The 15,467-nt window shown below is 35.3% G+C and overlaps 1 protein-coding gene across 1 annotated transcript in view; it reads right to left on the bottom strand.

The window, feature by feature from the left end:
• The window catches only part of LOC150091155 (uncharacterized), a 1,391,089-nt gene that overhangs the window by 167,390 nt on the left and 1,208,232 nt on the right, over positions 1 to 15,467 (bottom strand). Inside the window, exon 34 of the mRNA XM_090374518.1 lies at positions 9,612 to 9,797. Within this exon, the coding sequence (XP_090230644.1) occupies positions 9,612 to 9,797 (186 nt within the window). The remainder of the gene's footprint in view (positions 1 to 9,611; positions 9,798 to 15,467) is intronic.

Genomic DNA, 15,467 nt, shown 5'->3' with positions numbered 1-15,467 from the left:
TGTGGGATTTGCCTAGGAAGAAGGGATCTATTGAGTGTGCAGGTTATCGGAGGTGGTCCAAGCATCCTGCACCATCCACCCAATAATGTTATTTGTTGTGTTTCTGGTGGCCACAGTGATGTTGATTGTTGCCTCCCACATAGTATTACAAAATGTTGGGAAGTTGTTGGGCTGGTTGAAGACTGTTATGGGGATGTTGGCCAAGAACTCAATGCTCAACGACAGAGCTCACTCCAAGGCAGAATGCTCTGGTCCCAAAGGAACCAGTTATTGTTGGTGAGTCTATTATCAGGGAAACAGGGAATATACTATGCAAGAAGGATAGGTGGAACAGGACCAGGATATGTCTGCCATGGGCAAAAGTTGATGACGTACATGTTAGAACCAATGACAGTAAGAGTAAGAGATCTGCAGATTTACTCTACAAGTACAGGTCAATGTTGAAAAAAAGTCATGAGTTAGGACTGAATGTGAAAGTGTCTGCAATTCTGCCCAGACACGATAGGAGGGAGTATATGATGAGAGCCTTGTCGATCAATTCGGCCCTGGAGAGATTGTGCAAAGATCAGGGGGTAGAATTTTTTTCAGCCTGGTCTGTGCTTGTTGACAGGAGAGAATGCTTCTACGGGGGTACAATTAAAGAGAAAGGGTGCAAGAATATTTGTTGATGCTATTGAGGCAGTGTTAGGTGGGTCGGAAAACTGCTAGCTTGGGGGGGGGATACACACACAGACTAAAAGGTTAACAGTGGTTGCCGGCAAAGGCAAAAGTGATTCTTGCACTGCTTCTATTATAATGAGCAGCAGCCTAAAAAGCAAGGTAATTGAGATTTCCAGGATTGCTGGGAATAGTGGAACAAGTAAATCCATGGGCTGTGTTAGGGTAACTAAGAGTAGAAACAGGTGCATGTATACTTGCATTTACACCTATGCTAGGAGTATAGTTAATAAATTTGATGAGCTTGAAGTGCTAGTGAAGACATCAAAGGCAGATATTGTTGGGATATCAGAGACGTGGTGTCACAAGATATAAGCAGAGCAGAATTGGAATTTGGGGAGTAAAATGTGGACAGGAAGGGAGGAGGGAGTTATGCTGTTAGTTAAGAAACACATAAAATCTAACAAAGTGCATCCAATTGATTTTGGTGGACAATGCAGTTTTGAGTCTGTTTGGTGTGAAATAAGCACTGGGAATGGAAAAATGACAGTAGGTGTGTGTGTGTGTTATAGGCCTAATGAATCTGATAAGTATAATGATGAGTATACAATTGTGCAGAGAAATAGAGTGGGCCAGTAAATCAGAATGTCTTATAATGGGGGATTTTAACTTTCCAGATATTCACTGGAACTTGTGGATTGGTCACTCACACACTAGAAAGACTTTTGTGGATTTATTGGATGACTGTTTTCTACAAAGGCAACAAGAGGAAGTAATATTCTTGATCTGATTATCAGCAGTGATTATTCATACATTAAGAATCTGCAGATAAAGGAAACACTGGGTGACAGTGATCACAATGTACTGATGTGGGAATTACTTAAAGATGTAACTACCATCAAGGCTAAAGAAGGGCTTTTGCTTTCGTAAAGGTGACAATGGACAGTTTTTAAATTCTGTATAGTGGGATTAACTGATGATGTTACCAATGTTGAATTCTAAATGGGAAGCCTTCAAAGACTTAATTTTGGAGGCTACTAGGCTTTTCATACCTTCTAAGAAATACTGTTCAAGGTTTAGGCTTAAGGGACGTCCGATGATTTAATGAGGCTTGTGGCAGAGAAGAAGAATGTATGGGATGCATATAAAATATCAGGTGAAACAGAAGCCTATGGCAGATATAAACTAGTCTGTAATCAAGTCACAAAGGAGGCTAGGCAGGCAAAGGTAGATTACGAGAAATCTTTGGCAAAGGATGCAAAGAAAAACAGAAAGAGTTCTTTACTTATGTAAACTCTAGAAGGAAAGGGATGAATAAGATTGGATCACTTAACATCGATGCGTTGACTATTGATGATCATGCTCGGGTAGCTGATAAATTGAATATGTATTTTGCATCTACACTCACACATAAGGAGTCATTCAATGAGGGGAGTGCCAGAAGTTTATTAAATGATAACAGGGAGCTAAGTGATTTTGTAATAACTGAGAGCAAAGTGGATGAGAAATTGTTGAAGTTAAACTTAAGGCATCTGGGATGGATGGGATCTATCCAGTTATATTAAAGGAGACAGCAAAGGAAGTAAGCAAACCCTTAGCCATAATTATGAGAGCTTCTTGGACTCAGGGGAGGTCCCCAATGTATCACCAATTAACAAGGGGATTCAAAAGGTTAGTTTAACTTGTGTTCAGGGGAAAATAATGGAATCACTGGTTAAAGAAGCATTGCGGGATCATCTAGACAAGACTGCAGTAATAGTTAAGATACTCTCTGATTTACTGGCCCACTCTATTTCCCTGTACAGTTTTTTATTATATTCATCAGAGTCATTAGGCCTATAACACACTCCTACTCTGAATTTTGATCTCCCAGTGCTTATGTCACACCAAACTGACTTGACACTGCACTGTCCAGTGATGTTGACTGGCTGCACTTGGATATTATGTGTTTCTTAACTAATAGCATAACTCCTCCTCCCTTCCTATCCTGTCTATCCTTCCTGTACACATTGTACTCCCAAAATTCCAGTTCTGCTTTCCTTATATCTGTGTGACACCATGTCTCTGATATCCCAACAATATCTGCCTTTGATGTTCTGAGCAATACCTCAAATTCATCAGATTTATTTATCAAACTCCCCACATTGGTGTATACACAAGTACTCATGCACCTGTTCCTATTCTTAGCTACCCTAACACAACCCATGTGTTTACTTGTACCACAATGACTCCCAGCAGTCTCTGAAATACCTTGCATCTTGTTTTCAGGCTGCTGCTCATTCCAATAGAAGCAATACAAGAATCACTTTCACCTCTGCCAGTGGCTAATGTTAATCTATTAGTTCTTGTATCCCCCAAAGCTAGCAGTTTTCCAACCCACCTAGCATCAGCAAATATTCTTGCACCCTTAAATATTCTATTTAAGTGTATCCCATCCCTGCAGAAGCAGTCTCTCCTGTTAACATGTTTGGGGTATTCATTCCTCGTTTTGAGGTACTCGCATTATATCTTAAAAAAAATGAACAATTTTAATAACAAACATTCTATTTCTATAGTTTGTTGATTTTACAAGTTCATGGAATGCAAAATTAGTCAAATTTTAATGAAATTAACCGAATTATAGCCTGTGCTTTCATTTGTTTAATTCAGAAAATTTTATTGCAAAAGTTATAAACACTAAAGGAAACTTCTTTAAATATTAAAATCAAATGTAAATGTTTTACATAATTGTTTACAATACACATTCAATAAACCTGATTTATTTTATCAAAAAGAAAATATTTACCTAGAAATACTTTTCATTTGAGCGAATTTTCTTTAACACTTCTTCATTTTTTAGCGCATATGCATAAAATTCTTTGGATGACATATTGTAAATGGTTTCACCAACAGTTCTCCTTCAGCATTTTTTTAGGTCTAATTTATTTCTATCCTTTTTCCATGCGTTAAACATTAAGCTAAATACTCGCTCACTCATTGCATTTCAGTGAGGCAAAGCAAAAACAAAATTAATATATTTTTTTTTGTATTATGTACTTATACATTTAAAAATTTTATCCAAACATCTGTGGCATTTTTGAGGTCTTTGTCTCAATATTTTTATGGAATGATTTCAACAGAACATATTCTTCATACAGCAAATCAATATTGATATTGGGAATTTTAAATAAAAAAAAAGTTTGTTGCCTGAGCCTTAAAACATTACAATGAAATAAAAAAGAAGTCAAGTAGAATGTAAATTTGGTTATTTGGTTTTTTTTTTTTAGGAGCATTAGCAACTAAAGCCATATTGCTCCGGGATATATGGTGGTGGTCATTCCCTGACCTTTCCGCATCCTCCATATTTGGTGGTGACGGGCTCGAACCCCGATCTAATCAAGAAGCGTGTGCTATGCACTGCTGCTCCTTTCCACCTGTAGAATGTAAAAGGTTACAAAGTAACATAATATAAATATTCTATAACCGTCTTTGTAAATAGGATAGAATTTTGTCTTTAATGGTGCATTTCAACAACAGCTTTATTGTCAGTTAATTCTTTCTTTCTAAATAATCATCTAAACAGGGTGTTTTATGATTTCTGCTTTTTTCAAATACCCCATTTCAAATTTTAAAAAAGGGGTATCTTGGAAATTTATTATAATTCCAAAAAAAACGTATTATACACCGAAATAGGATACATCTGGCAACCCTACTGTAACGTTGTTGTATATGTGTTATTCTCTGAGAGGAATGCTGAAGCGAAATGAATTGACACAGTTCATCCTCTTTTTCAGATGTCGAAGAAGATTTAGAAAATGCATTGTGCTTTTCTTATAGCCGAGAAAACAAGAGTACGCAATGGATACACAACATAAACTGGAAGAGAACAGAAAAAAGCGAATTCCAACATTAACTGCAGGACTTAGAAGAAGATGAAAATCATTTTAAGATGTACTTACAGATGAATAATTTAATTTCCTGTATAATCTAATTAAAGATGACATACAAGGACAAAACAAGCAATTTCGAAATTCAGTCAGCACTAAGGAAAAATTAGTTGTATGTTTAAGGAAAGTTGAAATACTGCAAGTTTAATTTTGAATAAGGATTCATTCTGTCAAAATACAAAACAAAAATTTTTAATGAAATTTAATAACAACAAAAAACTACTTCTCAACCTTAAAAATTGAACTTGTAAGAAATTGTTATGAATTGTACAAATTAAAATGATTGACTTGTTCGTTCTCTTAATTTGTTAATTGTAATACTGCTGCTCTATTTTCCTCCTTTGGCCATTTTTGATTGGTCGGACATTTGCGGTGAGTATGCTGAGTAGCTGGTTGAAGTGGACGGTGCTTCAGAATAGGCACAGAAGCAAGGTCCTTGATGTTGTTGTTGTTATTTGTTTTCAGATATTCTTACTTGTGAACTCAAAACAGCATTATTTACTTGTAATTTGATTTTCTATTAGCATTTCCTCCATTTTCCTCTTGTCGCACAGTCACGCCTAACAAAATTTCTGTTCAAACAGAAATATCTGAGCTTCTGAAAATGTGATTCGGCTTTGAAGCCCGATGTGTTATCTTGTGAATACAGCCAATGACAACAGTGTGTCTCTGAGCAATAAACTAAATGGGAAACATAGCTCCCCCACATTTGATGTTAGACATGCTTACATGTGAAGTCCCATGAAGTGATGGTAGTGCATTTCCGCCCTTAATGTCATGATTCACAGTCAGCTTGCAAGTTACAGCCAGCTCCAACCTGTCGTGAATGGCATTCTGATGGAGCAGTTCCGACTTGACTGAGCATGCATGACACTCACTGTATCTGCCAGTCTATATGCTGGCAATGTACTACGTACTCACAGTTATTATTTTTTATTTTTCATTTTCAGAAAGAATAAAAAACAATTTCTTGATACATAAGAATTTGATTATAAAAACAAAAATGGAAATAGGTACTTATTATTAATTTTTAATTATTATTTTCGGATAATATATTATGTATTGCCTGAAAATAATAATAATAATAATATTATGACTATATTTTATGATTATTTGTATATATTTGTAATAATTTGTATACATCTCACATTGCAGATTTACCAATTAATGTGTAAGACACACATGCCTTTCAATTCTAAGGTTAATTGGTAACACTGCTATGTGCGATGTATACAAATTATTACAGATATATAAATATAGTCATAATATTATTATTTTCAGGCAATACAAAATGTATTATCTGAAAATAATAATTAAAAATCAATAATAAGTACCTATTTCCATTATTGTTTTTATAACTATCTACTTTCATTTTTATAATCAAATTCTTATGTAGCCAGGAAATTGTTTTTTATTCTTTCTGAAAACAGAAAAAAAAAAAAATAATAAATAATACATTACTGCGAGTACAGTACATATTACATTACCAGCATATAGACCAGCAGATACACTGAGTGTCACACATGCTCAGTCAAGTTGGAACTGCTCCGTCAGAATGCCATGCACAACAGGTTTGAGCTGGCGGTGACTTGTTATTGTTGTTATTTGGTTTTTTGGAGCATTAGCAACTAAGACCATATTGCTCTGGGGATATGCGGTGGTCATTCCCTGACCTTTCTGCATCCTCCGTATTTGGTGGTCACTGGTTTGAACCCCGATCTAATCAAGAAGTGTGTGCTGTGCACTGCTGCTCCTGCCCACCTGGCTACGGAGGCACCGCAGTGATTTGTGCGCTGACCGTGACTCACGACACTAAAGTGCAGGATTACCCATGCTACTACAGCTAAGTTCAAGCAATTTCAACATCCACCAGCCAACAATAGAAGCCATTCCGATTTATAATCTTGTATATTAATAAACACTACCTTTTAATGGCATGATTCACGTACATATTGCCTACCTACTTAAGTTTCTTTGTAGCATAAAATCATTGGCTTATCAGAACATACAATATGTGATGCCTGATCTTTTGAATAGGCTTAGCCAAGCTGGCAATCATAGTTATCATCATTAGGCCACAAAAGTTCTATAGATAAGCTATGAACTGTTGCAATAACATGTAATATAGCAGTGCTTCCGAACCTTTTTCATGCCACAGCACACTTGGGAACTTATAATTTTTGTATGGCACACAGAGGTAAACTGGAGCAGATTTTGGGTGTCCATAAGGACTTTGTGAAAAAATGTATTATGTTTGTTACATTATATGTAATTATGATAAGAAAAGTAAAATATAAATACTACGGAAGATATTAAATATTTAATACTCAATTCATACAAAACTTCAAAATAAAATCTTTTCAAATTTTTGAAATCACGAAAAGTAACTTTTGAAATTCATATTACATCTTTCTATAATCCGCAACAGGTTTTCAATAAAAAAAAAAAAAAAAAATACTGACACCAGAGTAACATTACAGATTGTTCTATGAAGTTGTAACAAAATACAAAGAATAGTAAAAAAAAATAAGAAATCTACAGCAATGAGTAACATTATTATCAAAACTGGACAACCTTTTAACTATAGCAGACATCAAGGATCATTCAACATTTGTGAACAGAGGTGGACTGGATCAAAAATTCTTACCGGGAAAAACTTTTAGTGGCCTCACAACAGTGTTTATGGCCATGTAATAGCACATCACTCTCTCCGACCCACCGGGATTTCTCCCTAGTAAGTCTTATGGCCAGTCTGCCTCTATTTGTGAATGGTCCATCCTGTGTAAACTAATTGAAAACTGAAATAATAAATTTACTTACATTTTCAGCCTTTCTATCACAGGTTAGAGAAGAATGCTTGTATGGGTGAATTTTTTTTGTGCTCTGCTCTGAGAAACTTGAAAATGTAAAATCACTACACATGACAATGCAGAATCACAGAATAGTACATGATAAGAGCTGCAGAACTTTCTTTCTGTGCCAATAAAGCAAAATGAAAACATCTGATTGGCTGAATTTTTTTTTTCATTTCCCCAGTTTCTCCTTAAAGTAACTTTGCAACAAATTTTCCCACCCCGAGCAAAAACAGCACAGATACATATAAAACAGTTACAAAATGTATTAAAAGTGACAAAGTCCAGCCTTGCTGGCTGTATAGAAAGAAAGCAATAGACAAGGGTAGAATGTTGTTGTGAAAATAGCAAATGACCTCAAAACCATAAATTTAATAAAACTGCATGCATTGGAGTGACATGTTGGACAAACAACTTGAGTGATCGAAACCCGCAATTTTGGGATGGCTGAAGTAGACGTTTTACCTGTCCTTGTTATTGTTTAATTCACTCTCTGAACACCACGAGATAAACGCTAATTACACGAAGGGTTCCTCCCACTGCATCGGTCATTTACACAGAATGTCATCGACATATGCAAGGATCAAAGGATCATCAGCAATTTAGATGTGTCTCTAGCTAGCATAGTAATAACTCATTCGTAGTCCTTGCAGTTTTTTGTTTCAGGTAAACAACAAAAAAAGGGACACTAAAATAACTGGCCATAGCTAGACTGTTGTGTGACAAATTTGTGTACTGTAAAATAAAACCTATTTTTTTTTTGTTTTGACCTACACACAAAAAATGTAAAATGATTTCAACACTAGAATAAAATCAAATGCGATGTACACACTGTGTATATATGTATATTTGGCACTAGTTTTGCTGAATATTTCACGACTATCTTTTATTTTCTACTATTTCTATAAGCATGGCACAGTCAAAACAATACTCGGATGGCCAGTTGCTGTGCTAATAAGAATGTGTTACATTTAATTAAAAAAAAAAAAATTTCATTTATTAATGAAATTTGTTAATTGTCTTAGAAATGAATCTGTCTTCTAAATTTAATGATCCCCTTTCAAGATCAGGCCCAAATGCAGCTGCATTGGAATAGTTATGCCCCTGAATAAAATCATTGGTTTTTCTGGAGATTGTCTTTCAGTTAGCTCTTCGTACACTGAAAATGCCTTGAGAAAATAGAGAAGAATTGAAATGCCTCCTGCATTCTTTTTCTTTAATTTTGAATTTTTGGTTAAGGGAGGGAAATACCCCACTTTGCTCCCCCTGAATACGCCCCATCCTTAACCTCTTGAAGCACACTAGTTGGGAAGCTCTGTAATATAGGTTACTGTTAATACTTTGGCTCCCAGGCCCACTTTTGGACCCCAGGTACAATGTACTTCCTGCACCTCCCCACTCATAGGCCCTACCATTTGACAACCCTAATTATTTCTAGATTTCCTTTACCACTCCTGAATATGTCTGATAGTGAAGCAGAATCAACTGAGCCTGAAGTGCTTGGCACTATTGTGCCAGTTTACTTGGTTCTGTCGGCTCCAAACATCACACTCGGCCACCGGCAACACACTTTGGCATGGAGTACAAAATGTGGATTGTGTCCCATCCTCTTATTGCTGCCATAAATGAAACTGTATTAGGTGGGGATGGGCCAACCAATTCACAAGGAAGGAACCTTGATATCTTGACGGAACTCCAATTGCACAGGTTATGACCATCAGGTCAGAACTTGAGGAATCTGTTGTATAATAAACAAACAGAATTATGTATACTATATGCACAAAAATTATCAACATTTGGTTTAAGTTAGCGATTGTTGCGCTCAGCTTTTATGTTGATAATGATTGGTACAAAGCTCAAATTGACCTGTTAACAAAAGAGCAGAACAAACAAACAAAATAAAATGCTGCAGCACTCCCACTCTTTGACGGAGGTGCTGAGGACCACACCAGCTGACATTACCAAAATCCCAAGTGAAAATGGTAGTTGTCGGTCTCCAGAACCCTGTTGTCATAAGGCTCAGTGAAGATATGCTCCTCAAGTCCAGTCAAGCAGCGAATAATGCTGTCACTTCTAAGCTTAAGAATTTTTTTGGATGTATACAAATCTCTCTCTATCCATTCATTCATTCATTCCTAAAAAGAGAAAAGCTTTTTAATAGTATTTAATAAAATACCTGGAGGTCCCCGGGGTCCAGGCTCTCCTTGTTCTCCCTTTACACCTGGAATGCCAAATCCAGGAAATCCTTTGGTTCCCGACAATCCAGGAAATCCTGATATCCCAGGTTGTCCCTTACTGCCAGGTCTACCTGAAAGCCCAGGTGATCCAGGAATACCATGATCACCTGATTGACCCTTTCCTCCTATTAAAGGATTATATAATGAGTAGTGCATTTAGGCAATGCAGTATAATATATAAAAATTCCTATGCACTATTGAACTAGCTAACAATATTTTAACATTTTAAATTTTACCACATAAGTGAATACTGACAATATTTCTCAAACAAATAATTCATTTTATTGAAATAGCAGGAATAAAAATAAAAGCATTTTAAAATCTATTTTTAACTACTGTCTGTATATCATTTACAGAATATGTTAAATATAATTCTAACACATACAATAATCTTTCAAAAATAACAAGTGATCGTGGAAAGTACCACATTTTGAAAAACTACATCTTCATAAAATAGGGAGTAGAAAAAAAAATAAATATGCTAATAAAATATACATATATATTCAAAAATTATATAATATTGGTGTAAATTCACCATAGTTTACCCATAAATTTAACTACATAAGTAGTGTAATGGCATCGTTGGGGTTTATCTCATATTGCAGCAGCTATCACAACGAGATACCAGGTATTGCACTATTTTGAATAAATAATGCATCCTAGTAGAGGAGACTACTGTTATTTATTCCCAGTGGGCAGGCAGGTACCCTGATAATGCAGACATGCCATCACAGTTGCAAAGTTAATTTGACAATATGAGAGAGGTCAAATGGTGAAGATAATGATAATATTTTGAAGACTAATTGCACAAGGCATAATATGTTATGGGTGAAATTAACTATATAATATCAGTGTAAATACACCATAGTTTACCCGTAAATTTAATTACATAAGTAGTGTAAAGGCATCGTTTGATTTTATCTCATATTGTGGCTATTTTGATGAGATACCAGGTATTGCACTACTTCAAATAAATAATGCTTCTCTAGTAGAGGAGACTACTGTTATTTATTCTCAGTGGGAACCACCATCCAGACGCGTTTTGGAGCTTGTTGGCTCACTCATCAGTGGATTTACACCGATATTAATAGTTAATTTCACCCATAACATATTATGCCTTGTGCATTTAGTCTTCAAAATATTATCATTATCTTAACATCTCTCATATTGTGGAATTAACTTTGCAACCATGATGGCATATCTGCATTATCTGGGTACCTGCCCGCCCACTGATGAGTGAGCCAACAAGCTCCGAAATGCATCTGGGTGGTGGTGGTGGTGGTGCCCACTGAGAATAAATAACAATAGTCTCCTCTACTAGAGAAGCGTTATTTATTTGAAGTAGTGCAATACCTGGTATCTCACTGTCAAGGTAGCCACAATATGAGATAAAATCAAACAATGCCGTTACACTACTTATGTAGTTAAATTTATGGGTAAACTATGGTGTATTTACACCAATATTATATAGTTAATTTCACCAATAATATATTATGCCTTGTGCATTTTGTCTTCAAAATATTCAAAAATAAAAAGTAGTAACTTTATTTTCCATACAGATGACTTAAAAATTAAGGTAATGGTGAAAATGCAATACAATAAAAAAAAAAAGAGCATGTTGATGGAACAAGACACACACGTTGATGATTATTCTCCTAAGTTGAAACTTCATTTGATATGGTGAAACGGTAACAATTAAAATGTTATGAAAACAACTCAAATATGTCTAGAAAAAATGTAAATGTTAGTCAAAAATCTAGGGAGGCAGGCAGCGGTGCACGCACACGCGCACAGAGAGAGAGAGAGATGAGTCATTGGGTTCCAGGAATTTGAAAATGCATGCAGTCTATGGACTGGTTCCCCAACTGTAGTACGAGGATACATTTGTACTCCTCAAAGAGAAATATATATATTTTATTATTACTTTACCACATAAATGTTCCACTATTAGTTTTTTTTTTTACTATCTGCTTTAATTAAAACAAAAAAGTATATGAATAAACTAGAAGTTTTTTTGTTTTTTTGTTTTTTTTTGCATTTACAATAATAAATAAACATATAATATAGATACACATATTAATTAATTTAATAACCCCCCCAACAAGAATTTCTGGGTGCACCCACTGCTCATAGCAATTTATAAACTGAAGCTATTACCTTACTTGTACAAGTTATATTTTTTATATATTGGCAAATAAAAGAAAAGTAGTTTGTCATGTTATATGGCTGGGGTGGGGAATAGGATGTATTATTATGTTATGCCATTTGCTCTGTGATGACATCAAACACTTTACTGTTCTTAATGGTAATTAAGACAGACAATGGTAATTTAAATTTCTGCCCTTTCATCTGTGTTGCCTGAACAAGAGGAAGGATGCTATCAGCATTTAGCTTATTTAATCCATTTAAAGACTTAAATTATATCTCCTTTAGGTGCTTAGTTTCCAGATGCTGTATTTTATAGAAATGAAGCCTTTCTTGGTAATAGTACCCTTTTATTCCCCTCACTAATCTTTTTTTTGCCCTTTTCCACATCCATTCCAAGAGATCAATATCTTTGCTAAAATGAGGCTTCCCCACCTGTGTGCAATACTCAAAATGTTGCCTAACCATTTTGGACCAAAACTGAAAGATAAAACTGCTCATTGCTAAGCTCAGAGGGAGAGGGGAGGGTATGCCATTATATAAAATTTGAAAACCATTGATTCTAGCATACTGTACATACAACCATATTTCAGCTAAGAAATTTCAGAAAAGTATTACATTTAAATAAATAGAGGCATCACATGGCCAAGCAATCTATATACAAGTTATTTATGCTATGTATTCAAATTGTAGTGTTCCCACAAAATATGATATTCTTGTAGTCTGTATATTAAACTCTTCTGATCTCATATAACTTGAGTAAGTAATAAGTATAAAAATTTATTAAATGTAACCCTCGTGCAAAACGGTAGTTAGGTTCCTATAAAATCTTGTGTAGTGTGAAACAGTGTTATACGGGACTAAGAACCAGTACAAAAAAGGGGGTTATGTTACAAAAGCTAACAAAAAAAAAAAAAAAACACAATTTTTTAACTATCGGAAACTTAATTTTTATTAAAAATAGTAATAGCTGAAAAAATGCCTTATAAACTGTGATACATATATGTCAGGTAATGTATGTTCATTTAATTTTCTTCCTCTTCACTGCTGCTAAGCACAACCAAACGAGAACATTTTCTCTGTTACAGAATATCTTCGCCTTCTGAACTTTCTTCTTCAGCATCTAGATTCTGTGTATCTTCTGCTCGCTTTAAAATATCTGTATTCTGGGATTGTTTGCTTTTGCTTTTGCTTGATAGATCTTTGCAAATTGCATGGTATTGAGCTAAGCATTTTTGAAGCTCCCTTTTGAAATGTGTTCCTCTCAGTCGAAGGATCTGCATTCAGAAAATAAGATTCTAATTGCTAAGCTAAGTATGCTTTCCCGTATGCTTTTTAGTGTAAAATTTGGAACTTCAGAATTTTCATCTGTGCTATCATCTGAATTGATTTTGAGTACTTCTTATGCCATTTCCACCAAATCCGCTTTCCAGCCTCTTTTTCTACAAGAAATTCTTGAATGTATTCAATAGTCATATCATCAAAACCATCCACTCCTATTGACTTAGCAAGTTCTACTATCGCACTGATTCCATTGTCTGCCGGTTCAACCATGTTTCCTGAATGAACCTGACTCCGGCCATACATTTTTCCAACACTCAGTTAATGTTGACGGTTGGTTTTACTTTAAGCGATAAAGCTATGATTCCAATACAGCCCACAACTGAAAAATTTTTCCATGTTTCCATCACTTCAATAGATTCTAATAAATTTTTTTCAAAATCCATTGTAATGATTTTCTCATGTAATGAGTTTTAAAGGTAGTAGGAATATTACTTCAACATTTGGATGGCCTGGCGCATTTGAAATCTTGAAATCTAGAATTTTTCCACAAGTTCAATAGCACAGAACCTAACACGAAAATTTCCCAACAAAATAAAATACGGGGATTCCCCTTTTTTTTTTTGCATAACGATTAGCAAGCCAAAGGCGGGGATTCCCAAAAGAGTATGGAAATGTTGAAAAATTATATACAATAGCAGGGTTTTCCCCACATAAAAGCTCACACAAAAGCTCATTCTGAAAAAATACCGTGTTATGAGAGGTTTTCCGCAGTTCTCTTTACTGTTTTAGAGTGAAACCATGTCATATAAGTACTGTGTTGTGTGAGGATTTCTGCACTTTATCAATCGTGTTAGAGCGAAACCGTGTTGTAGAAGTACCGTGTTATACGGGGATTGCCTGTATTTAAATGCAGATCATACTCTAAAACCAAGGACTTTGAGCCAGATCATTTCCAGAATCTAGAAATAAACCATGTTAGCAGTTATTTGCTTGTCTATCATAACTAATACTGTCTATAAATATAAAATAAAGCATAAAATATGGATTAAATGAAGAATGCATCAAAATATACAATGTAAAATAACAAAGATGTAGGGGAGTGGGTTGGTCTGGGTTTTGGTGGTGCATTAGCAACAAAGGCTATGACATACCAAAACCAGGTCATATAAAAGAAAGAAAGATTTCTGCAACCTACAGAATTAGTTCATAATACTTGTATTTATATAAGTATATACTTGTATATACTTTTATACTTGTTTTACTGGCTTTTTCATCTGCTGAACCCACAACAGGACAGGATGAGAATTATATCTCATAAAGCCTGGAATGCACTTAACCATTATACCGGGTGGTTATAAAATAAGCTTCCCTATTCAGGAGACCCTAATGTTAAAACGGTTAGAGATGGCGCAGTGAAAACTGGTGGGTATGTCACTTAGGGTATTGGGAAGCGATTTGTAGAAGAAAAAAAATTAGTTCGAATTTCCACCACCAGAGGATGTTATGTTTGTTTGTTTGTTTGTTATTTGGTTTTTGGTGGTGCATTAGCAACAAAGGCTATGACATACCAAAACCAGGTCATATAAAAGAAAGAAAGATTTCTGCAACCTACAGAATTAGTTCATAATACTTGTATTTATATAAGTATATACTTGTATATACTTTTATACTTGTTTTACTGGCTTTTTCATCTGCTGAACCCACAACAGGACAGGATGAGAATTATATCTCATAAAGCCTGGAATGCACTTAACCATTATACCGGGTGGTTATAAAATAAGCTTCCCTATTCAGGAGACCCTAATGTTAAAACGGTTAGAGATGGCGCAGTGAAAACTGGTGGGTATGTCACTTAGGGTATTGGGAAGCGATTTGTAGAAGAAAAAAAATTAGTTCGAATTTCCACCACCAGAGGATGTTATGTTTGTTTGTTTGTTTGTTATTTGGTTTTTAGGAGCATTAGCAACTATATTGCTCCGGGATATGCGGTGGTCATTCCCTGACCTTTCCGCATCCTCCGTATTTGGTGGTGATGGGCTTGAATCCCGGTCTAATCAAGAAGCGTGCGCACTGCTGCTCCTTCCCACCTGGCTATGGAGGCACCTACCACCAGAGGAGCAATTAGCACTACAAACATGAGATGGAATACTTAACTTAGGATTAGATTTTAATATCAGAATTTATAAATCTACATATATGGTTCTATATGCTTTCCTTCACTTGAGATGACATTCTGAAAACGGAGGACTGTGTGCGACATAGTTTCGCATAGCATCTCATTGGGGATGTTGGCTATATGCTGTTTAATGCTTGCTTTCAAATCGACAAGCATCTGTATGCTGCCATGGTAAACTCCGTCTTTCAGG

Source organism: Mastigoproctus giganteus, chromosome 1 (assembly GCF_048544385.1).
Source record: "Mastigoproctus giganteus isolate SK-2022 chromosome 1, ASM4854438v1, whole genome shotgun sequence".
Taxonomy (NCBI): Eukaryota; Metazoa; Arthropoda; class Arachnida; order Uropygi; family Thelyphonidae; genus Mastigoproctus; species Mastigoproctus giganteus.
The sequence above is the reverse complement of the archived record's forward strand: the minus strand, read 5'-3'. Positions and strand labels throughout refer to the sequence as shown.